At 35.9% G+C, this 25,708-nt stretch overlaps 2 protein-coding genes and 1 long non-coding RNA gene across 6 annotated transcripts; 2 read left to right on the top strand and 1 right to left on the bottom strand.

Annotated features, from left to right (window-relative positions):
* Nucleotides 1-4,643: 4,643 nt before the first annotated feature.
* Nucleotides 4,644-6,042, top strand: LOC120481336 (uncharacterized). The gene is made up of 3 exons (XM_039674948.2): nucleotides 4,644-5,036; nucleotides 5,139-5,330; nucleotides 5,479-6,042. The coding sequence occupies exons 1-3, from the start codon at nucleotides 4,743-4,745 to the stop codon at nucleotides 5,827-5,829; spliced, it is 837 nt and encodes a 278-aa protein (XP_039530882.1). The 5' UTR covers nucleotides 4,644-4,742; the 3' UTR covers nucleotides 5,830-6,042.
* Nucleotides 6,043-6,656: 614 nt separating this feature from the next.
* LOC120481337 (uncharacterized) lies at nucleotides 6,657-11,150 on the bottom strand. Its single transcript, XR_005623289.2, has 3 exons — nucleotides 10,995-11,150; nucleotides 8,999-9,141; nucleotides 6,657-8,009 (listed from the first exon to the last, which is right to left on the bottom strand). It is a non-coding gene; the product is annotated as an uncharacterized LOC120481337 (long non-coding RNA).
* Nucleotide 11,151: 1 nt separating this feature from the next.
* Nucleotides 11,152-25,228, top strand: dcp1a (decapping mRNA 1A). Of its 4 annotated transcripts, none has more exons than XM_039674944.2 (10): nucleotides 11,155-11,328; nucleotides 12,502-12,542; nucleotides 12,635-12,762; nucleotides 13,801-13,867; nucleotides 13,965-14,103; nucleotides 16,491-16,583; nucleotides 17,306-17,707; nucleotides 19,774-19,827; nucleotides 22,443-22,628; nucleotides 24,305-25,228. In XM_039674944.2, exons 1-10 carry the CDS (start codon nucleotides 11,194-11,196, stop codon nucleotides 24,383-24,385), a joined length of 1,326 nt encoding a protein of 441 aa, XP_039530878.2. In that variant the 5' UTR covers nucleotides 11,155-11,193; the 3' UTR covers nucleotides 24,386-25,228. The 4 variants fall into 4 exon arrangements, with proteins under 4 accessions (XP_088975380.1, XP_039530878.2, XP_039530879.2 ...); XM_039674946.2 differs by lacking the exon at nucleotides 11,155-11,328 and adding an exon at nucleotides 11,400-11,664; XM_089119254.1 differs by lacking the exon at nucleotides 19,774-19,827 and having other exon boundaries at nucleotides 11,152-11,328.
* The last annotated feature ends 480 nt before the right edge of the window (nucleotides 25,229-25,708 follow it).

Here is a 25,708-nt window from a genome sequence, read left to right as displayed (position 1 = left end):
AATAAAGCATATTTGGATAGCTTTTGGAGGTCTAAAGGGTTCTATTTGAGCACATGCTTTTCCCATCATCACTGTCCTCATCAGAGCTGGTTTCTCCAGTACATTCTCGTTCTTTTCATTATCCAATCGCAAACAGAGATTCGTACGAGAAGAGAGAAAAGAAATATGAAATAGACTTTAAAATAATTTGTATTAATATTAGACTAATTTCTTGAATTTTATTGATGCACTGAAATCCCTGAAGTCAATAATTTTATCCTATAAAACTCATCTTTGATCACCAAAGTGACATATTTAAATATTTTTTCCTTGGAAAAAAAAAAGTATTCATACCTTTAAAATATGTTGAATGTAACTCTTGCCTATGCAAATGAGCCCCGCCTCCACTCACTCACTCAGAGATCGATCACACGTTGATCTGATTGGTTACAAGGTGGTTTGTGACGTCAGAAAGCGTGTTTTTGAGACTGTCTTTGGTTCACTGCAGTTTTAAGGAGGAAATACTCAGCAATGCTGTCCACTTATCAACTTACACATGGTGTGTGTTAAAGCGGATTAAACACACCACATACACACAAACAACATTAAAAGCTGGATTTACACCACAGGGGGACTGATGTGTCTCATGTGGTCGATGATCTCGGAACAGAAGCAGGTCTGAATGTTTTTTTAGTTGAATATTTTATTGCAATATTTTATGAAACTAATAGTTGATAATGGGTTATTCCGGTCCTCCAGAAACACCAGAGGAAGATCTGCGGCGTGGAGAGCTTGAACAGATCCATCATCAAGGCAAGGCAAGTTTATTTATACAGCACATTTCATACATAATGGTAATTCAAAGTGCTTTACAACACAGAGGGAATTAAAAACATCAGAATAATTAAACCGGTTTAGAGTAAAACATTAAATACAGTCGGATATATATATTCATGCCTCTTCCTTCCTCTTGACGGGTGACGATTCCCAGTGGTATCTCTTATCAATCATATCTAATGTTCTCGTTATTTACCTTATGCATCATTAACTATCAAAGCACATGAAATGGTATTAATGAGGTAAGGAAATTGTTATAATACTATATTGTCATGTGATGGTCATTGATCTGTTAATAGGGTCACATGTTTAACTTCTCATTATACGCATAGGCGTAATGGTTTTTATGCTGAGCTGAAGATATTTTCCATCTCCTAAACATAACTTGCTGAAAACATTCTGCATTTTTTAACCTGTGACTCGTTTTAGAGTCACACTCGGGGTCTTCGGGTCCAAATGGATTCATATTTAAAAAAATAAATAAAATCATGATATATTTTTTCTTTTCTTTTTTGGTGTTTTGAGAAAATTTCAAAAATAAAAAAAATTAAAATTAGTATTAATGCAATAATTATGACAAAATTTCCCCATAATAGAACATAATGGGGATTTCCCATAATTTCCCTCTAATTTGAACATAATAGAAAAAATGTTGAAATTTTATTTATTTTTTTTTTTTCTTTTTTTTTAAAGCTGTATTTCATTTTAGAGTCAAGCCTAGGCCTCATAAAAGCAATTTTTGAAATGAGATGGATGCCATCTGGTGGACAAACTGAGCATTTTAAAAATGCAAAACACATGTATAATCTGAATTTTTGGTGTGTTTGTGTATAAAAGTGTGTGTGTGTGTGTGTGTGTGTCTGTTTTGCACTCTTGATGTTTTATAGATTCACCCCTTCACTGTTGTGTGCTTTTTTTCAAGATCGTGGCTGATTTGTAGATTGTACGCACAAAAAAACTCAGTATTTTCACATTTTTGCCAATTTCCCATTCATTTTCCATGCAGGTCCATTTGGACCCGAACACCTATTGTGTGTGACTTTTTTTTTTTTACAACCACTTAGACTATTCACATCCTGTCCCCAATTTTTTTTGGGTGTTCAAATACCAAATACCAATAAAATCACCAAATTTCGGATCATTCCGAGGAAGCTGTGATTTTTAAATATTTTTTATTTAAATTCTTCGGGTCCATTTGGGCCGAACAACCCCAGAGGGTTAAGGAGAGCGTGATGCAGGGGTAGAGCGAGACCTGAACACACACACACAGTCTTAACCCTGAGATGAAGCTGGAAAAGCACCTGTAGAGGTGAACGCTGTCCTGACCGTCAGATCCAGAACACACAAACAGCTTTTACTCAGGGATGTTCAACGTTGATGCAAAAATGCATTTTAAGTAGTTTTATCACAATTTTAAATTCATCACTGTAATGTGACTGATTGTTATGGTCTATTGATATTACTTGAGGAAATTTGCCTGTTTTGTATTTCTTTAGAAAGGGACAGTGTCCATTAATCAATATTCAGATTCATGTAAATATATTAGGGTGACCTGACCAACAGTCCTGTTTTGACGTCCTGTCCCTGCCGTCCTGGCTGTTTTTATAAAGGCATGAAAATGCCTACTTTAAATGAATAAATTCTGTTCGCTGGGCCGAGTGTCCTGGCTTTTGCTAATCAAAATATGATCACCCTAAAATATACCCAAACTAACTCAAAAGGGTCATGTAATGCTGGAAACTATAGTGACAAAATCATCTTTCTACTCAGAAAAAGAAATATATACATATGAAAATGAAGTTTATTACAGCATAGCAGTGGCAGCTGTATTGCACTGGTCTTCCCCCTCGGCATGTAAATGAAGGACATGATCTCATCAGCACAACAGTCTCACACACACCTTGATGATGATCCAATCAGCCCAACTGATTCATTTAACTCACATTAGACAGAACTCTCATGCTCAACAGGTGACATCATCATCATCATCATCACAACAAAGTGTAAAACACAATGTACATCACTTCAGTATAGGACGATCAAATGTTAAGGTGATAACATTTATTTGAAGTCCCTGTAATCAAGATGGTTCTGATGCTCTATACATATAGATATATATAAGCATTTAAACTAAGGAGTAGTTCACTTTAAAAAAAGCTTTTGCTGATTATTTACTCACCCCCGTGTCATCCAAGATGTCCATGTCTTTCTTTCTTCAGTCGAAAAGAAATTAAGGTTTTTTAAGAAAACATTCCTGCATTTTTCTCCATATAATGGACTTCAATGGGGTCCAAACGGTTCAAGGTTTCAGTGCAGCTTCAAAGGGCTTTAAACGACACCACGTCACGTAATATGGCAAGCCGTTTTAACTTTTAATCATTTCCAGGATATACATTTTCTTGATATCAACCATTACATTTTCACTAGTCAAAATAATAGTTATTGTTATCAGAAATTACATTTCAACTAGAAAAAGCTATAATTCTTGATATCAACAATTAAATTTTAACTTATAAAAACTATAATTCTTGATATTGACAGTTGAATTACAACTAGTAAAAGCTATAATTCTTGATATTAACAATCTATATCCTGGGAATGGCAATAGGCAAGCCGTTTTGACTTTTAATCATTCGCAGGATATGAATTCTTTATCAACAACTACATTTTCACGTGTTAAAATGATACTAATTGATATCAGGAATTAGATTTCACCTAGTAACAATGAACATTTTTGATATCAGGAATAACATTTCCACTAGTAACAATGCTAAGTCTTGATATCAACATTTACATTTTCACTTGTTAATATGATAATTCTTGATATCAACAATTGAATTTGAACAAGTAAAAATTATAACTTGTTGATATCTGTAATTGTATTTTCACTGGTGAAATGTACAATTAATGTACAAATAGGCTTCCATTCAAAACCAATTGTTGTTATCAGCAATTGATTTCTTACTAGTTGAAATACCAATTTGACATTTCATAAATACAAGAGTTCAGATGCAAAAGCCTCTAAATGCCATTTGAAATTTTCTTCTTTAATGATGATTTTTATCAAACTTGTATATTTAAGTTCAGTAATTTCACTTAAATAACAATTAATAGGTAATTGTCATTGCCATTTAAGTGAAATTACTGAACTTAAATATACAAGCTTGATAAAAATCATCATTAAATAAGAAAATTTCAAATGGCATTTAGAGGCTTTTGCATCTGAACTCTTCAATTCTTACTAGTAAAAACATTTATTTTTGATATCAAGAATTTAATTGTCACTAGTTGAAATGTCTTTTCTTGATATCCACAATTGAATTGCTATAGTAACAATGTTCAGTTTTGATATCAACAATTAAATTTTCACTAGTGAATGTTAATTTCTGATATCATGAATGTGATTGTTACTAGTAAGAAAGCCATTTCAGATATCTGAAATAATATTGATATCAGAAATACATGTTCAGATATCAAAAATATAAAATGTCACCAGTGGCAATTGAATTGTTCATATCAAGAATAGACATTTCAACTAGTGAGAATTAAATTATTGATATCAGGAATTTGTATTTTTACTAGTAACAATGTAATTATTGATATCAAATATGGTATTTCTACTAGTAAAAAACAATTCTTTATCAAAAATTGATTTTGAATGGCAGGGTGAAAATACAATTACAGATATCAGCAATTAATCGTTGATATCAACAATAACATTTTTTTGATATCAACAATTCAAATGTTAATATCAAGAATCCATATTCTAGAAATGAATAAAAGTTAAAACGGCTTGCCATACACGTAATACGCAATTACGTTGAGAAGCTCGCGCTGACGTAGGCGGAAGTTCCGACTAAGTGTTTACAAATGTGAGGAAGAACGACCACATTTCCAAGCGTCTTTGTTTCCGTTTATCGTTTAAAATGCCCCTCTCGTGTGCCTATCCGATGTGTTTTAAAATCCTAAAGTGTAAAAGGGTTTATTCGCCAGGACAGAAGGTTTTAACGTTTCACAGGTTTCCCGTACACAACCCCGCGCGACTGAAACAGTGGCTGCTCGCGCTGCACTTGGACATCAACACGCCTGAGCACGCGCTCGCCAGTAAGAGAGTGTGCAGTGACCACTTCTCCGACGAGGACTTCAAACCCTCTCAGATAGGAGATCGCCGCTTTCTCAAACTGTCTGCTGTGCCCAAAACGTGCTTACAGCAAACAGGGGTATGTGTGGTTTTTACTTTGTTAGATTAAAGTTAATGTTTATCAATAATATCTTTCTATTACCATAGACGTGTTAAAATGTTTTTGGCTAATGCTCCACAGTCGACACCAGTAAAGCAACAGGACACTGATCCAGGAACGGCCAGGAGAGAGTTTGCAGATTATCCTAACCTTCGTTTAATCCTCACGAGTCCTCAAAGTGTTGGAAACAGGAAAACACCCCCATCATCATCATCATCATCATCATCATCTGGAATATATTTCGCCCGCCCTGTAATACACTCCCTCCAGTCTGTAAGTATCATCATTTGTGACCAGTTTACAAAGTGAAAGTTGGATAGTATTTCTAAAAATGTGCGATTTAATAATTTGATGGTGTTGTATCATTAAAAATGCACAGATACATTGTAATAAACCAACTTTAATCCATGCCATTTCACAGCCGCCTGAGTATGATCTACCAGAAGTGAAGGAAGAGAGCGTGGAGTTTAACGTTAGCCTGCTTTCCGTAGATCCTCCGTCGGACAACAAAGATCTGGGTTTTCAGACACAGAGTCCGACACACACAGATGAAGAAAGAGAGGAGGATGAGGAGGACAATGAAACGTATTGGAATCAGAGAGAATGGGTCATCAACGAGCCCAGTGTCATGGAGCTGTTCAAGAGATGTCAGCAGTGTGGATCCGTGATCACGAAGATCAGGGAAACGACTGTGGGAAGTGTTCTTTTCGTTTACTGGGAATGTGAGAAATACCACATAGGACAGTGGAGCTCATGCGGTGTTGTTAGCTAATGTGTGTGTGTAATAATACGAGTATATATATTTGTACCTTCATACTCTGTGTATGTATGAGTGTGCCTGTGTGTATACTAGGATATATAGGTTCATATTTTGATTTTTGTACTTTAAAAAAACTGTTTAACTCTACGCTGCTGTCTGGAGAGGACTGCTCTCACAGAGATTTGTTGTATTGCAATGACAATAAAGATCTATCTAATCTGTCTATCTTCATGTTTCTGTATGCACTTTATTCACTGGAGCTTACTTTGACATTCAGTTCATCCTACCGTACTCCAGTCATTGAAGAATATAAAGAACAGAAATCAGCGATTCATGACTTTTACAAACTTCTTTTTTTTACAAATTTAGAACATTTGAAGATTGAAATGTATTCAGTTTAATGCATGACAACAGAAGATTGTTTAGTTTGAATTGGTGCAGGTTAGTTAAACTAAAGGAGTAGTTCACTTTTGCTGATGATTTACTCACTCCGATGTCATCAAGATGTCCATGTCTTTCTTTTTTCAGTTGAAAAGAAATGAAGGTTTTTGATGAAAACATTCCAGGATTTTCCAGGACTTCAATGGCGTCCAAATGCGAGTTTCAGTGCAGCTTCAAAGGGCTTTAAACGATTCCAGATGATGAATAAGGGTCTTATCAAGGGAAACGATTTTTGAAATGAGCGATCGTTTCGCTTGATAAGACCCTTATTCATCGTCTGGAATCGTTTAAAGTCCTTTGAAGCTGCACTGAAACTCGCATTTGGACGCCATTGAAGTCCATTATATGGAGAAAATCCTGGAATGTTTTCATCAAAAACCTTCATTTATTTTCAACTGAGGAAAGAAAGACATGGACATCTTGGATGACATGGGGGCGAGTAAATTATCAGCAAAAGTTTTTTTTTAAAGTGAACTACTCCCTTAATTCTCCGTGGCATTGATCCAACAAGGTGCTGAAAGCATTCTTTAGAGATGTCGGCCCATATTGATAGGATAGCATCTTGCAGTTGATGGAGATTTGAGGGATGAAGCTCCCGTTCCACCACATCCCAAAGATGCTCTATTGGGTTGAGATCTGGTGACTGTGGCGGCCATTTTAGTACAGTCAACTCATTGACATGTTCAAGAAACCAGTTTGAAATGATTCCAGCTTTGTGACATGGTCATTATCCTGCTGAAGTAGCCATCAGAGGATGGGGACATGGTGGCCATAAAGGGATGGACATGGTCAGAAACAATGCTCAGGTAGGCCGTGGCATTTAAACGATGCCCAATTGGCACTAAGGGGGTAAAGTGTGCCAAGAAAACCATTACACCACCACCACCAGCCTGCACAGTGGGAACAAGGCATGATGATCCATGTTCTCATTCTGTTTACGCCAAACTCTGACTCTACCATCTGAAATCGAGACTCATCAGACCGGGCAACATTTCTCCAGTCTTCAACTGTCCAGTTTTGGTGAGCTCTTGCAAACTGTCGCCTCTTTTCCCTATCTGTAGTGGAGATGAGTGGTACCCGGTGGGGTCTTCTGCTGTTCAAGGTTGTGTGTGTTGTGTCTTCACTGCATACCTCGGTTGTAACGAGTGGTTATTTCAGTCAAAGTTGCTCTTCTATCAGCTTGAATCAGTCGGCCCATTCTCCTCTGACCTCTCGCATCAACAAGGCATTTTGGCCCACAGGACTGACCCATACTGGATGTTTTTCCCTTTTCACTCCATTCTTTGTAAACCCTAGAAATGGTTGTGTGTGAAAACCCCAGTAACTGAGCAGATTGTGAAATACTCAGACACCAACAACAATGCCACGCTCAAAACTACTTAAATACCCTTTCTTTCCCATTCTGACATTCAGTTTGGAGTTCAGGAGATTGTCTTGACCCCTAAATGCATTGAAGCATCTGCCATGTGATTGGTTGATTAGATAATTGCATTAATGAGAAAGTGAACAGGTGTGCCTAATAATCCATTAGGTGAGTGTATGAACAACACCACATAACAAATGTTTTGTTTATCAAACATGTAACATTGTAATTCAAATTATTATTCCTACAAAAGACCAAATGCCTCTTCTGCTTCTCTTCTGTCTGCATGCAGTCCTGATGGAGAAGGGCATGGCAGTCTGCTGGCGCTGATGACATCGGATGGATGGACCCTCCTGTTGTGTCTCTACAATCATCATCCATTCCAGAACTGAAAACATGGAAAAGGTCCATTGTGAGGATCATGTTTTAAACATACAAGTAAGACTGGATAAAGATGATAACAATGGTTTCAAAAGAATGCAGACTTATAACCAGTCAGAGAGTGTCTGGGATAGAATTAAAAGAGCTAGTGAACTGAACCACTTTTACAATTGGCTCACTTACACGCATAATTTTATATATATATATTAGGGCTGTGCAAAAGTTAATTGCGATTAATCGCATCCAAAATAAAAGTCTGTGTTTACATAATATATTTGTGTGTGCTGTATATAATTAATTTGTATATATAAATACCTATGCATGCATGTATATATTTAAGAATTATTTGTGCTTAAATTCTGTATATATTTATAAATACATAATCTATATTATATAAATATTTTATATATGAATAACACATTTTCTTAAATATATACATGCATGTGTGTGTATTAATATATACAAAATAATTATATACAGCACACACAAATATATTATGTAAACACAGACTTTTATTTTGGATGCGATTAATCGCAATTAATTTTTGCACAGCCCTAATATATATATATATATATATATATATATCTGACCAGCCGCTAATACCGTATGTGTGGATGGAGATATTGATTTAGCACTGATGATCAGTTGTTGACTCATTAAATCTCAGACGCTGGTTTGAGTTCATGCTCTCCACGTGCAACCGAGACTTCAGAGCGATGGCGAAGCCGGGGAAATAACAACTAAAACTACTTGTATTTTCACATACATTAATTTGAAATCGTTTTTATCAGAATTTTGCATGAAAATTAAATAAATTAGTTTCAAAGTTTTGTTATTAAAACAACACAGACTAAAAGATCAATTCTTGAGGTTTAAGAAATGATTCTTCAAAATAAGATTCAGTTCAAATCGAGAAACTGGCGCTTTTCTCCTGAAAAGTGAATATTCCCAGACCGTTTTTATAATCCAGGAATCTGTCATCAAACTGCGGTTCACCTGCTTCTGAAATGAAGGTGTGGTGCTCGGCCTCATCCCGTCCGGCGGCTGTGATGTGGGAATCTCCCTCAGGATCGGCTCCATAATCAGCTCAGACGGACTCCTGTCACTCATATTCCCCGCTGTGAGGCTGACACACTGTCCTACGCAAACACAACATATCATATATATATTTTAAAAAATGAGCTTTCAATGAACAAACACAGATGGAGGGCTTACAGTACCGAAGATCACATGACATGTTAATGCTATAACATTCGTTCACACCAAGGATGATATAAATACAGCTCAACTATAACGATAACTGCACAGAGAAACAATAAATGATAAACTGATGAACAATAATTATGAGCGAGTGCTTATGATAAACAGAACGATATTGTGTGCGATACTTAAAAGTTTAGGCGATCAAAACTATTTTTTTTTTATTAATCAAATTGTAAAAGTGTGTGTTGTCCATCTTGGTCCCAGTCTGGGATTGGATAATTGTTGGACACTTTATAATAATAATAATAAAAACTCAATAAAATGATATATTTTGTTGCATTACAGAGTTGGCAAACAAACCCCGTTCAAAATAAACTTCATACCTTTAGACATAAGAACCGATTGCTCAATGACCAGGGTTATCATAGTTAACTTAAACCAATTAGCTTAAACAAAACGTTTAACTGAAATAAAAGGCAACACTTTATTTTCCTTGTTACATGTATTTGCAAATATGGACAATTTACTATATTACTATAATACGCCACTAATCCCAAATTTAACCTTATTCCTAACCACATAGTGAGTACATGATGTTAATTAATATTACTCAGTACTTAAATGTATGATTTTGAAAAATGTATACACCTGAAAATAAAGTGTAACAGAATGAACATTAAAAAAAACGTAATAAACACGAGTGCTTTGATGGCACAAAAACGCATTTACAATTTTTTTTTCTTTGCACAACAAACCAAGTATTTGCGCCCCTTCATAAGGTTAACCCCTGGAGTGGCGTCACTAATGTCACAGGATGATCTCGACAGGAGAAGTGCTCACTAACACAGATTTATACAGATTTGGGACAATATTTGAGAGAAATAGGCCTTTTGTGTACATAGGCAAAAACAAAAGTGATGTGTTTATAATTTTGCTCAGTGTAATTAAAAATATTTATGTAATAGTATATTATTGATGCTTTAGGATTGGGTTGAAAAATATGACGTCATTATGACAAAAAAAAACATGAAATTTCTCTGTATACGTTACGTGTTGTTGCCAATAAAGTAAATATATTTAGTATCATATTTGTTTAAATATTATAGACTAATGTTTTTTATTTTATTTAATTAATGTTGATTATGAAAGTGAGCATGCAGCATGAGAAAGATGCATCATGAAGACATGATTTTAACCACTCACTTCATTTGTGTTTTGTTTTGTAGAAAGACTCTTTTTAAAAGATTTTCGTTTAATATAAATATCTTAATTTTGATCAATGTGTTATCAACCAATTGCCTGTATTTAATAAATAAGAAGCAAATATCTAGTAGAATATTAAGGCGCTGGCAATTGCACTGCACGTGAACTTGGGGGCGCCGAAACTCAGCTATGCTGTCCATTGATCACGCTTCATCAATAATCAATCACATAAAATGAGAGGCCAAACACAAATATCACTGTGTGTCAAATAAAATGTTTTATTTAAGATGTCGGACGAGATTGGATGCCTGACTTCCCTTAGGGATCCGGTAGAAAACGCCACTGAGAACGGGATGTGATAATATGTGAGAACAGTAATTAATAATATGACAGTTACATTTTTATTTTTCAGAAATTATCTGAAAAATAAAAATGTAACTAATGTCATATTTAATCACTATACATGCATATTATTTAGTGATGGGCTGCCCAATGCTAGCCTCAGGACGACGATGAATACAGAAATAAATAAAGCTAAAATGCTTGGCGGCAGGAGGCCTATAAGGGATTTAAAACCATTTCTTACCTCTATTTAAAGTGCACCAAACATGGCCTATTTTAATTTTATCTAATGAGTTACCATATTGTTTTATCTCTTTCATAAAATGTTCAAAATTTGGCTAACCCAGCAGCGGAACTATGACGAGCGAACTCTGGCGGAATAATAATAAAACGGCAACCGGAAGTGTGTGTCCTGGAATGTGCTCCGTGTAGTCGCAGTGAAAATGGATTGTGTGAATAAAGCGGGGCATCTCATGAGTCTCGCGGCTCTACAACAGTATGATCCCTATATAGTCAAACTGCTGGATGTCACCGGCCAGGTCGCACTCTATACTTTCAACTCCAAAGCAAACGAATGGGTGAGATTTCTAAACGTGTTGCCTTATTATCTGCGCGTGCGTCATTTAGCCTGCAGTGGCTAATGCTAATAACATCGTCACTAGCCCAGAGTCTCCTCTATGGTGTCTAATGCATGTTTATATAAATTCACACGACGGAATTTTGCCAGCGTATGGGTTTGCTGGAACACAAATGTTATGAATTAGCTATAAACATCTTGATAAACAGTTTAATGATCAACTTATATCTAAGTAAAATTAATATCACCGTCTGTCTTGCAATAAAGTTAATGCAAATAAATCGATATCTATGGAAGCCCATAAACACCACGTAAGAAACAAAATCATAATTATGAGGTAAAAGTATGACTTTCTGTCATAATTTTCGTTTCCCATCTCATATGCCATAAATTTGACTGTTTATTTAACTTATGTCATTATGATGAGTGTTTTAGTATTTCGACGCTTTTTGTCATAACCATTAGTATCGTATGTTATTATTTTAGTATGTTATTATTTCGTCTTTTTAAATCAATCATAATGACTTAATACGTCATAATCATTATATGTTAGTATTATACAGTTTGTCTATCATGACTTTTTAAAAACGTTTTAATCATAACCGTGACTTGGTATGTTATTATTTTGAATCTGTGTTCATAATCATGACTTGGTAAAATAAAAATTCGACTTTTAATCAATCGTGACTTGTCATAATCATGACTTAGTATCATCATTTCAACCGTTTTAATCATAATCATGACTTGACATGTTAAAATTATACTTTTTATATCAGTCATGACTCAGCATATTAGAATTTTGACGTTTTAATCATAATAATGACTGACTATGTTATTATTTAGATTTTTAAAAAAATCATTATTGTGATTTAGTATGTTCAAAATCTCAACTTTTTAATCAGTCATCATGACTTAATTTCGATGGTTTATGTCATAATCATGCCTTAGTGTTAATTTGCTTTTAGGTTCATTATATTTAATTTTGTCTGTGATCATTGTGGTTTGTCATAATGCAGTTTTCTCCTTTTTTGGTAAAAGGGGACGGGGCTTCCAAAGATCACAGCGTGTGTGTGTGTGTGTGTGTGTGCGTTCACTAGCAGATCTGCCGTCCAGCTCGTTGTGTTCGTACTGAATGTGAGATCTGTCTGAAACTAACTCCTCTCTCTCACTCCAGGAGAAGACTGAGATTGAAGGCACATTATTTGTTTACGCCAGGTGAGCGTCGACTGGCAGGAACTGAAGGTTGTTCTGTTACTCACACATTAATTTGTAATTCAGTCATAATGTGTGTGTGTGTTTCTCCGCAGGTCGGCGTCTCCTCATCATGGCTTCACAATCATGAACCGTTTAAGTACAGAAAACTTAGTGGAGCCCATCAATAAAGACTTGGAGTTCCAGCTCCAGGACCCTTTCCTTCTGTACAGGAACGGCAACCGTAAGTTCAGGAACACACACTGTATTATTCATCCCTCGTTTGCAGAGAGGAAGCCCAGACCAGTCAACATTAACCCTATAAACCCTGCCGTATCATAACCCTATAAGGCCTCTTGATGCTGATAAACCTGTCGCACTCAATCGTCTGATTTAGTTTAGACTAGTAAAAGTCTTTTAGTATGATTGTTGTCCAAACATCCTCCTTTAGCTCAAGTTTCACGTTTACTTGATTTTTTTTTTTTTTTTGTCAAGTGAATATAAGGATAATATTGATATCATTAGATATATTTTAAGAAGAACACTCACTGGACTGAAGCAACTTTGGTTTAACTTGATTTTCCGTTGTTTATTAGAAAAATAATTAGTATCAAATGTGATTATCAGGCTTTTGAGGAACGTTTATTTCTCAATCATTATTGTATTGCATTGCTTTATATGTTTTAATCATAAAACTAAGTATTTAAATATTATTTTACAAAGAAAAATAATTATCGGCAGATATAGAGAGTCGACTGGTATTTATATGCATTTTATGTCAGTATCTGCTATACTGTTCTACAAATATCATTGATTCATATAAAAAGATATAAAACTGAGCTGTTTTTACTACATAAATATGAATACATTATACAAATATTTTACTACATTATACAAATATGCTTACGCTCCGTCACTAACTAGATATATTTAAAATAATGTAGCCATGTTTTACATTTAGCATTATCAGGAGCCAAAAATATTCCCCCAATGCATTATTATACATTATATTCAACATTGTATATAGTAGTTTATTTAGTACTGACACTAAAACTCTGAAAACTTGAAAAAAATCGTATTTTTTATTGAACTATCCACGATACATATTGTTGCATTATTTTATTGCGATATTGTGACACGAAATATTGTTGCACCACTATATTTGACTATAGTTGTGTATTCTGTGTAACCGTCCACGTATTTGCAACACAACCCCACTTTCCCAGATTGTGTTTTTTAATGTGTCTGCAGTTTTCCTTCATTTCTTCTGTGTGTGTTTTAGTGGGCATCTACAGTATTTGGTTCTACGATAAGGCCGACTGCCAGCGGATCGCACAGCTGATGCTACAGTGAGTATCACTCATAAATCAGCATCACTCGCCCTGAAACCTGCGAGTGATCCGAGTAATGTGTGTATCTGAGGGCCACCTGTCTGTGTGTGCGTAGGATCGTGAAGCAGGAGGCGTTTCGAGCGCAGTGTGTGTCTCCCGACAGAGGCTCGAGTGGCAGGACCAACGGCCTGGTTCAGACCAAACCCACAGATATCCTGGAGCTGCTCAGCAAGGCCAAAGAGGAGTACCACAGGGTATGAGGCCAGGTTCACTTACACTGCGCTCAGTTAAAGCAGAAGCAGCTTAGACTCGTCTTAAAACTCAAGCAGAAGCAGAAGCGGCTCAGACTCGTGTTAAAACTCAGTCATTACATTTTTTTTTTTGGTCCTCTAGACTGGTCAGAAATTTGTAACTGAATCCTCACGGGCAAAAATGACCCAAAGTCCTAAAATTATAATTTTTTGTTGTTGTTTAGAAAGCTCATTTCATTTTGATATATATTTTTTTTGATTAGTTAGTGATTAATGATTAATTTGATTAATTATTATATTTTATGAATAAATAATATATAAACAACAATTCAAGCACATTCTTTTCACTTAAATTCAAAGTAACTCCTCATTTCATGCATTTTCCTTGCATATCTCACATTGTGTGTTTCTGCCGACCTCTTGTGGAAAAATAATAATATGACCTGATATTTCATGACTCTTGCCACTAGATGGCCTTAGAGCTCTATATGAAGAGTTCAGATGCAAAAGCCTCTAAATGCCATTTGAAATTTTCTTCTTTAAAGGGTTAGTTCACCCAAAAATGAAAATTCTGTCAGTATTTACTCACCCTCATGTTGTTCCAACCCCGTAAGACCTTCGTTCATCTTCGGGACACAAATTAAGATATTTAAGATATTAAGATCGCTCCTGCATACAGTCCATAGGCTTCTTGAGGGACTGGCTCTTGCTGTCCCCGAAAAGTCATTAAAGACATCGTTAAAATAGTCCAAGTGACTACAGGGGCTCAATCTTAACTTTATCAAATGACGAGAACACTTTTGTGCGCAAAAAAACAACAAAAATAACGACTTTATTTCAACTATTGGTTTATTTCTCCCTCTGCGCGAGTCAGGTTACTAGTTTAATAGCGTAAGCTTCTGTTATTGTACGTCACACGCATCACACACACATGACCAGCGTCGGCCAATAGTGAGCCTACGTGTGACGTAGCTCTACGCAATCACGCTACGTTAACTGACTACAGGCTCATGGAGAAGGAAGTAAATAGTTGAAATAAAGTCGTTATTTTTGTTGTTTTTTTGCGCACAAAAGTGTTCTCGTCGTTTGATAAAGTTAAGATTGAGCCCCTGTAGTCACTTGGACTATTTTAACGATGTCTTTAATGACTTTTCGGGGACAGCAAGAGCCAGTCCCTCAAGAAGCCTATGGACTAGTATGGAGGAGCGATCTTAATATCTTAAATATCTTAATTTGTGTTCCGAAGATGAACGAAGGTCTTACGGGGTTGAAACAACATGAGGGTGAGTAAATACTGGCAGAATTTTCATTTTTGGGTGAACTAACCCTTTAATGATGATTTTTATCAAACTTGTATGTTTAAGTTCAGTAATTTCACTTAAATAAAATTTAATAGGTAATTATCATTGCCATTTAAGTGAAATTACTGAACTTAAATATACAAGCTTGATAAAAATCATCATTAAAGAAGAAAATTTCAAATGGCACTTAGAGGCTTTTGCATCTGAACTCTTCATATGGAGCAAATGAGCTGCTCTCCTCTGGCATAAAGTCCATTTTGATTTATCGATATGCATTCAGATATTAGACATTACAGAATACTTTTTTGGTAAAGTTTTTTGTGGTTGTAATTTTGACAATTTTTTTAAAGCTTTTCTATATGTACTGAAGTGTCAGACATTGTAATTATTCAAGGTCTGCAGTTTGACTGATTGAATTTTATTTGAAAAAATGGAGAAATAAAAACCCATTGCCCCCGTTATATGACCCACATTCATTTTAATGGGAATTTGTGCGTGTGTGTGTGTGTGTGTGTGTTCTGCATGGTCTAGACAGTAAACATTTTTGTGTGCATTCCAAGTTCAAGTGTATATTGTGATAAATATCGTTATCATAGTAAAGATTTGGTCATATAGGGATACACTGATAGGGAACATATCGGCTGATATTCGGTGGCCGATAATTTTTTATGTTTGAAAGCCAATAACCGATATTTTTGCAGATAAATCTAAATCCAAATCCAAATATTTGTATAATTTTTGAGAGCAAAGACAGAAGTCTCACCAGTAAAACCACGTCCCAAACACAATTATAATGTTCTCATGATCATTTCATGTAGCCGATACGACAGACTTTTTAATTACTTCTCCAATCATATTTCAAGCAATTTAAAACCATCATGTTGAACAGTGTGCATCTGAAGCGTCTCAGCTGAAGGAAATAATCCATTATCTACCGGTTTTAATATATGGAACAAATTTTCTTATCGGGCCGATAACATTATATTTCAAGATGATTATCAGCTTATGTTTAATTCAAGAGATTGTCCATCAGACTGAAGAAAATGTGTAGATAAATAAAGTGACTAATAAATGTGTGTGTGTTTCTAGAGTCAGTCGACAGAGAGAGAGGTTGAGGTGAACTGTGAGTCTGTGCCGTCACAGGAGAAGAGAGACGAGATCACGCCAGCTCAACAGGAGAAGGTGTGGGTGATCATGTCCTTCACACTCGTTCACTAATATCACACCATATCACTCTAATAGTGTGTCAAATAGTGGTCGGCCGATATTGTGTTTTTTTTTATGGCCGATGCCGATATCTTGGAGAGCAGGTTGGCCGATGTATTTATACTTTGTATTTATTTTAATCAATATTTAATAAATGAATAAACAAATCTTTAAAATAAAACATGCTTATACTTGAGATGGAAACTTCTTGAATCTGCAATCCTATTACAGTATTTTTCACAAAGTTATTGTATATATATTAGGGCTGTCCGTTAAACGTGTTATTAACTGCGTTAACGCAAACCCATTTTAATGGCGTACATTTTTTATCGAGTTAATTATGACATTAATGCGATTAATCGCGAGTTAATTATGACATTAATGCGATTAATCGCGATTAAATATTTTAATCGTTTGACAGCACTATATGAATAGGAAGTAAACACTGTAACAAGGGCACTGTGTGGCAATTACCACAAGGGTAATTTCATGCGCACGGGTAATCATATTTTTTCAAATAAAGACAAGGTAACGCTAATTTTACGTACAGCACACAGTGAAAACGATATGAATGTGCTAAATGATTTTTTTAAATTGAAATACTGTTGATAGCCATGAATAATAGCCATTGCTGCTGATATGGTGTTTAAATCATAATTTAATGTACCAATGTGTCTCTTTCTGCTTCTCCTCCACAGTCAGGTCACTCAATCGTCAAGCAGATCACAGTGGAAGAGCTTTTCGGCAGCTCTTTCCCTAAAGACCCGTCCCAGTCCCAGCACCCGTCCAAGTCCCAGTCCCAGTCCCCAGCGTACGGTCCTCCTCTGCTCTCCTGTGACCCGGGCGGCCCGGCGCTGGTCTCTCTGTTCCAGACCCGAGACTCGAGAACGAGTGCTTCACACACGCAAGAGTCGGGGCGGCGAGGTTCGGCTGGTCCTGCATATATGAGTCCTCTCACAGAGGCTCATGGGATAGCGGTTCCCCTGCCAGGCTTCAGGCCCGGCCCGCTCATCACGCCACAGAGCTTCAGAGAGACGGGCTCGTTCCCAGGGAAGAGTCCAGCGCCGGCTCAGGGGAACACGTCCAGCAATGCCTTCATGGTACGGCACTATTCTTTATTCATTTAAGCAGAAATAGCAGATGCGGTTATTTATAGAGGCTCTCTATTCGGGTTCTGCAATTAATTGAATTTCGATTTTGGCTCCCAATCAAAGTAGTACAATTGAGTACAAACGATTATTTTGACATGTTCTGGTTTGCACATCCACCCCATAAATTCTCTCATCTTGAATATTTGAACTGATAAGACTTAAAAAAGAAGTGAATTATGATCAACTTTAGTCATGTCCCGAGCAGGGTTGAGCATGTTACTTAAAAAAAGTAATGAGTTACAGTTACTAGTTACTTCTCACAAATAGGAACTGAGCTAAATCATGATAAAAGATACTAAGTAACTATTTGATTACTTTTTTATGTTCAAATGGGCCTATGTCAAATAATTTGGATGCCCCTAGTATTAAATATGTTAAATTAATGAAATGGGCACTAAATAGAATCAATTATTGTTATCAATTATTATCTACGCTATTGTAATGTTGCTGTGGGACAATGTGAGAGACACCTATTAAATTCAAAATATTATTTTAAATATTATCATTACTATATTAGAACAATAAAACATAATAAATGGTTTAGAACTTTTAATATTTAATATCGCACAGACCACAACTGCCCATTAAAAATCAATGATGCTTCTAAAGAAATGTACCAGAAATGAGAAAATAATAATTATAAATGTAAGTATTTTCTTCCTCACAAAAGTAAACCGTTTAACAAATGCTCCCAGAACACATTAGTAACGTCGTTTATTTATGACGCCGTTATTCCCATCACTGGTCCCGATTTGTGAAATTGATGTGTAAATGATTGATTTGATTTTATAGTCTGTGTGGATTAATTTAGGCTACTCGTACAGTCTACAGTCTGCTGAAGTGAATCAATGTTTGCGGGGGGATTATAAATGGTAGACCTGTGGGAATTATTATACTTATTGAAGTATTATCCGTCATATTATTTATTTTAATAGTTTAGTCATGTCAACTTTTTAATAAATGCAACACGTTCCGTGTGAAATAATCGCGTTACATAATTGTGATTTTTAATACTGAGCAAAATAATCGTGATTGAAATAGCGAGTAGGGCTGCTCGATTATGTAAAAAATCAAAGTTTGTGTTCTCAAGCGCCAAAACACTGTTGTCGTGCAAATGAACGGCCAGAACACATTAATAGTGTAATGTTTAGGTGTATTTGTAAATTAATTTATATGTATATGTAAAGTGTCATGAGACAACCTACCAAATTATGATGGAGTGTGTTTGAAAATCGTTCAAATTATCATTATTTTGACTTGTCATAATTATGATTTACAAAAGCATTGTGGGCAAAATTGTCTTGCATACAAAAAAAGCCAAAATTGGATTTTTTTTTTTCTGTGGTCCACTTATAATGTTATCTTAATTTTTACATTAAAATATCTTAATTTGGAAGTGATGAGCTGTTTTCCATCCTGCTTTTTGACCCTCTCTTTTGAACACTGTGTCTGTGTCTCGTTCATCAGTTGTTGTGTACCAGTGTATTGGATCCGTGCATTCGCTCTTAAAGTGACAGCAGCCTAATAAACCTGATGCTGTCGGTCATGTTAATCAAAGATCAGAAGACTCTGCTTTTGTAACTTTTTACTGTACTAATTTATTTCAAAAGTTTGGGAAAAAAATGAGAAAAGAATGTGCGTTGTACATAAAATGCATTTAATTTTAATTTGATCACTTGGGATACCTTCAAAGCAGCTGTTAGAGATAAGGATAACTGAGGTCTATCACATATGCAAATTGATATGTGACATAGTCTTATTTTTCTTCTTGCTAACATTCAGATGTTAACATTTAAGAAAAAGCCAACGATAAAAAGAACTATCTAGGTTAGCTTAAAAGACCATAGAGACAGACCGCCATCAGTTAACATCCGGTAACATTTTAAGGTTGGGAGAATTTAGTAACTTAAAAGGTTGTCGACAGGAACTTAACAAACTTAAAGCTTCGAAATGTCTTGTTTATGCACAAGGCCATGTTGTCTAATCTAAGCGTTCTCTTCCTGTCTTCGGCACAGAGTAAAGAGGTGAACGCTTTCACATCGTCCCCGGCTCTGGTCAAACCCACTCCAGTAAGTTCACTCCTGAAAACACTGACATGATTTGAGATTATATATATAGTTTGGTGGCACTATGTTGACATGACCAATGTGATACCTGAGATTGTGAACAATGGTTTGTTGTTGTAACCTGTAACCGAGTTTAATACTGTTTTAGGCACCGACTGAATTGCCTCGATACCATTGAGTATCAAGAAATGTCTACCAAATTTCAATACCTAAGTGGTTAATCTAGCCAACGCCTGTGAGCCAATAAGCATGCAGAATGATTGGTTGTGGCGAGACATCAAGGAAAAACACTCGTTTACGCCCAGAGTCGTGGGTGACTCATGTGTGAGTCTGTGGTAGGGCTGGGAATCGGCAAAAATGTGGCGATTCCATAGGATTGTGATATTTGGGCCACGATTCCATAGTATTGTGATATTTGGACCACGGTTCAATAGTATTGTGATATTTGGGCCACGATTCCATAGTATTGTGATATTTGGGCCACGATTCCTTAGTATTGTGATATTTGGGCCACGATTCCATTTTATTGTGATATTTGGGCCACGATTCCTTAGAATTGTGATATTTGGGCCACGATTCCATAGTATTGTGATATTTGGGCCACGATTCCTTAGAATTGTGATATTTGGGCCACGATTCCATAGTATTGTGATATTTGGGCCACGATTCCATAGTATTGTGATATTTGGGCCACGATTCCTTAGAATTGTGATATTTGGACCACGATTCAAAAATTATTTTGATATTTGGGCCACGATTCCATAGTATTGTGATATTTGGGCCACGATTCCATAGTATTGTGATATTTGGGCCACGATTCCTTAGAATTGTGATATTTGGACCACGATTCAAAAATTATTTTGATATTTGGGCCACGATTCCATAGTATTGTGATATTTGGGCCACGATTCCATTTTATTGTGATATTTGGGCCACAATTCCATAGTATTGTGATATTTGGGCCACAATTCCATAGTATTGTGATATTTGGGCCACGATTCCATTTTATTGTGATATTTGGGCCACAATTCCATAGTATTGTGATATTTGGACCACGATTCAATAGTATTGTGATATTTGGACCACGATTCAATAGTATTGTGATATTTGGGCCACGATTCCGTTTTATTGTGATATTTGGGCCACAATTCCGTAGTATTGTGATATTTGGGCCACGATTCCATAGTATTGTGTTTTTTGGGCCACGATTCCATAGGATGGTGATATTTGGGCCATGATTCTATATTATTGTGATATTTGGGCCGGGCCATGATTCCATAGTATTGTGTTTTTTGGTCCACGATTCCATAGTATTGTGATATTTGGGCCACGATTCCTTAGAATTGTGATATTTGGGCCACGATTCCATAGTATTGTGATATTTTGGCCATGATTCCTTAGAATTGTGATATTTGGGCCATGATTCCTTAGAATTGTGATATTTGGACCACGATTCAATAGTATTGTGATATTTGAAAAACATGAAAAGCGTTTTGGTGCTGTGGCGTGAGATTCGCTCTGGCTCAGCTTAAGAGAAGCACATGATCTTCTCTTCCACCTTAATAATACCAGTTACCGCACACAAAAAATACAGCTTGCAGAGTATGGAATCGCTCAATCAGTGTTTCAACCGTGGAAAGACGTCAGTAAAACATCAGCTTCATCTTTGCTGCTAACACTCACATCTAGTTCATTTAATAAACAATTAAAATGTTTCCTTGCTATTTTTCTCGACACATTCATAATCATTAGGCTCTCACGAGGGGGGTCCGGGGGTATGTAAATAAACCATTAAATGGCACTTTCTGGAGAGTTTTGTTCAAAGAAATATAGAAAAAAGTAGGTCTAAGTGTTGTATTTCTGTAATTCACGCAAATATGCTGGCTGAATAGATTGCTAGTTGAGATGAGAAACACTGCTTTAATTAATGTTTGCATTATGACTTTGTGGAAGATTAACTAAACACCATGCAAGTTTTTTGGCAGATTTCATTCTGTATTGTAACATACAGATCTTTATTATGCTATTGTCTTACAGATAATCACGATGATCATTGCGTTTGTCTTACCGAATTTGGTAGCTTAATGCAATTACAATTTGTCAATAAGCTGTTTTATTTTATTAATGCTGACAGTAAAATGTTGCCACATTGCTATGAAAATAATAATAATAATAATTATCTGAAATAAGTTCAAAGTTTGTGTTTTGGAAATAAGATTAATATATCATTAAACCTAACATTTCCACTTTAATAACTTCCTGTAGTGTCGCATTAAATCAGAAAAGCAACACAGGATCTCATTCGCAACACGTTCTCAAGCCCCGTTCACTGCGCTAGCTCCTCACAGCAACATGAATGACAGACACTGGTTTAAACGGCTAATTAATCATTCAGAGAGCTTGACGTTTTACTTTTGAATGTAAAAAAATGACCTCTGTGACCTCATCTGGCTACGGCCATGGTTGTAAAGGTGTAGTGTGTGAAATCGAATTATTATTATTAAGTTTGGTATGATTTTTTTTTTATTGATTGATGCTTGATTCAAATGTGAATTGTATGGGTTGTGTTTTGTAATAAAAGTGTTTTAAAAATCTTTCTCATATATATATGTGTGAAGGCGGGGCCAGTCGTCCAGGGGGAGGAGTCTTCTCTGCTACTGTCTCCTAGTGTATTTCAGCATTTCGTCACCAAGACCCCGGATCCCCCCAGAAAGCCCCTGTCCCCGACGCCTCCCCCCACAGACCTTCCCACGGCCCACTACAACCGCAACCAGCTGCAGGACACTCTCATACATCTCATCAAGGTACGAACTCACACACTTCAACTTGTGTGTTATTTCAATGGGTTCTCATCCTAGGGCGTCATATAGTGACACTTTTGAAATTTCGTCTAGCGTCCTTTAGCGTCAATATAACACGCACAGAGCTTTATTCGGTTATGGTAGGTTTAGGTCTGGAGTAGGGTTAGGGTTACACCACTAGGAGGCGCCTTCTGGCCCATATATATCTGCGCCTCATATTGACGCTAAAGGGTGCTATGTGTGTTGGATGTCTACGGATTGGCAAAAGCGTCAGCATATGATGCCTTGGGATGAGAACGGGCTGGTTATTTATACAGTCATACTTTATTTGTTTATAAGTTGCTGTACCTTTATTTTGAAGGATTGGTTCAAGTTTATGTGCAAAAGTGCGTGCACATTTTTACTGACACAAAATACAGACAAATAAAAGTCAAGTCAGCTTTATTTATACAGCGCTCTTTACAATACAGAGTGTTTCAAAGCAGCTACAGGGAAATAATGCAACAAAGTTTGTTTTCTAGAAGAAAATATCGTACACAGTCCAGCTTAAGTAAGTTCAGTGATGGTTCATTTTTGTTGAAAAAAAAATTATTAATTTAGTTAATTTATAGCTGCTCTGATGTCATCGTCCAGTTCATTTCTCAAATAATGATAATGCAGGCATATCAATATCAATAATATCAATAATATGGTTGAATATTGAGTTAAATAACAGACGACAGAAACTAAACCCCTCGTTGGCTGCATGCTGCGAGAAAAGTATATAGTTTTTATTTGTTCCACACGAACAAACGGAGAATATCGCTTTATCTGAGCATGCATGATGTCAAGTATATTTATATAGCGCTTTTCACAATATAGATTGCATCAAAGCAGCTTCACAGTATCAGCCAAAATCAAAACAATGTTCGTTTCTTAATGGAAAAGCATCCACGTTTGGTAGAGCAGATCAAGGGTATGACTGATTGGTTAATTAATTGGAATATCCCCAAATGAAAATATATGATGTCTGTGGTGCCGCTCATATAACATATTATAAATTAAGTATAACTTTATAAATAACCAACAACTTAAACTCTAAATTATGAATGTGATTTTGGAAAACAAACTAATTATATATACAGGTGAAACTGGAACAATTCAAATATGGTGCAAAAGTTCATTTATTTCAGTAATTCAACTTAAAAGTTGAAACTAATATATTATATAGACTTGTATAGCAAATTGAGATATTTCAAGCCTTTATTTGAGCCTTTATTTGGGGTTTTCAGATATGAAAACCCCAAATTCAAAATTAGATTTTTATTTATTTATTTATTTCAGGCAATGGCGCAGAAAATAGAATGCAGACAAAATATTGTTAAGTCATACAGTGCAAAAAAAAAGAATTCAAATTAAACAAAAACAGAACATACAGGGTTTTTTTTTTCGTCTTTTTTTTATATTAAGCTGTAAGCCATAATCATCACAATTATAACAAATAAAGGCTTGAAACATCTCACTTTGCATGTAATGAGTCTATAGTTTCACCTTTTAAGTTGAATTACTGAAATAAATGAACTTTTTGCACGATATTCTCATTTTTCGAGTTTCACCTGTGTATTATATAAACAGTCAGTGCAAGTTTTGTGTGCAGCTTCATAGTCTTCGTGTGTGTGTGTGTGTTCATTTGTTTGCAGAACGACGCACATTTCCTCAGTGCGATCCACGAGGCGTACGTACAGAGCATCTCTAAAGGCCTCAACAACATCAACCTATAGCCACAGTCTCACACACCACGAGCCGTCTCCGCTTCACTGATTCTTAACAACCCAACAAGCGTCCTGCTGGAATCCTGATCCGTCCCCGTCGGCCAATCATCACGTCAATTATGTTCAGGGACTTGTGCAATAAGAAGCATTGGAAAATCGCTTTTCGTTTACGACGTACGGATGTGATCCAGTATCCCAGTCTCAGTGGTGTTTTACTATTAAACCAGTATGTTTGAGTGTCATATTGAAATCTGGATTTGAAGAGTAGGAGGTGCACTTATTAACTCACTCGTTTAATTTGGGCTTATAAATCACAAGTGCATAAATTAGATTTCCCCTCGATAACACTTTCTGTAGAGCCGTGTATTGCTTTTTTTTAAATTGCAGACCGTAATATGAAATATTAAATGGTTTATTTAAAGTCAGATGCATCGACATTTCTGTGTTATCGGCTAGTTTAAGACGTCACTCTGGTGATGGTTTCTGTGTGAAGCGCAGAAGAAATAGACCGGATCATTTAACAGGTGTGTTTAATTTCATCAGTAAAAGTAGAATGAACTGTTCCTGCGCACTGACTAGTTCATCGTTTGCTTGTTTGACAGGAATTGTATTTTTTTTTTAACATGCACAAGGCTTATTGTGTTTACACTTAAGAAATAGGAACTTTTTTTGTACAGTTTGCTTTCGATTATCATAGAGAATTTTAAAACCTCAGCACAAATGAAAGTTGATCCAGTATTGTACACGCAATGAACTCGCAAACGCATCAGGATTCTCTGTTACAGTGGTTTGTCTTTTGAGTTGATGTGCAAATAAACTATCGCCATAATTTAGGTTATTGTTTGTATTGTATTACAGTGAGATCTTACTTTTTTTGCCTGTCATGAGCATGTGTAGATTAATTTTGCTTTTATTTAAAGACTGATTTTGAGAGCTGTGATGTATAATGTGTCAAAGATAATGTGTCTGATTATTTCCCATATTAAGTTCGAGTTTACTGAAATGCTCATTAGTCCAGTGCCTGGAGATAAAACACGTTTTGGATTGTTGCATATCTGATTACCCGATTCATTTCAGGTGTAGTGAGTGTGTACCAATGTGCCGAAGAGATGAATCAGATATGAAACGAATAGTGTTGATGTGCCTCCAGGAACAGGCTTGAAAATGCTGATTTAGGTCTTAATCATTCATCGTTTAATAGTAACACATGAAACGGGGCAGTGTGTATATTTCAGCAGACTGCAGAGCTGCTTTATTCTACAGAATATGAAAATAAATCAGACTGGTGGCAATTGTGCCGTATATCTGAGTGAAACGCTTCTAGAACAACAA

The sequence above is a fragment of the Pimephales promelas genome, chromosome 14, assembly GCF_988280905.1.
Source record: "Pimephales promelas chromosome 14, fPimPro1.hap1.1, whole genome shotgun sequence".
Lineage (NCBI taxonomy): Eukaryota > Metazoa > Chordata > Actinopteri > Cypriniformes > Leuciscidae > Pimephales > Pimephales promelas.
The sequence above is the reverse complement of the archived record's forward strand: the minus strand, read 5'-3'. Positions and strand labels throughout refer to the sequence as shown.

Excerpts from the sequence above, each read along its gene's own strand:
- dcp1a (XM_039674944.2), top strand. The coding sequence starts at position 11,194 with ATGGATTGTGTGAATAAAGCGGGGCATCTCATGAGTCTCGCGGCTCTA. Across the intron at positions 12,543-12,634 it reads ACATTATTTGTTTACGCCAG|GTCGGCGTCTCCTCATCATG; the intron begins GTGAGCGTCGAC and ends GTTTCTCCGCAG. Across the intron at positions 19,828-22,442 it reads CTCTGGTCAAACCCACTCCA|GCGGGGCCAGTCGTCCAGGG; the intron begins GTAAGTTCACTC and ends ATATGTGTGAAG.
- LOC120481336 (XM_039674948.2), top strand. The coding sequence starts at position 4,743 with ATGCCCCTCTCGTGTGCCTATCCGATGTGTTTTAAAATCCTAAAGTGT. Across the intron at positions 5,037-5,138 it reads CGTGCTTACAGCAAACAGGG|TCGACACCAGTAAAGCAACA; the intron begins GTATGTGTGGTT and ends AATGCTCCACAG. Across the intron at positions 5,331-5,478 it reads TAATACACTCCCTCCAGTCT|CCGCCTGAGTATGATCTACC; the intron begins GTAAGTATCATC and ends GCCATTTCACAG.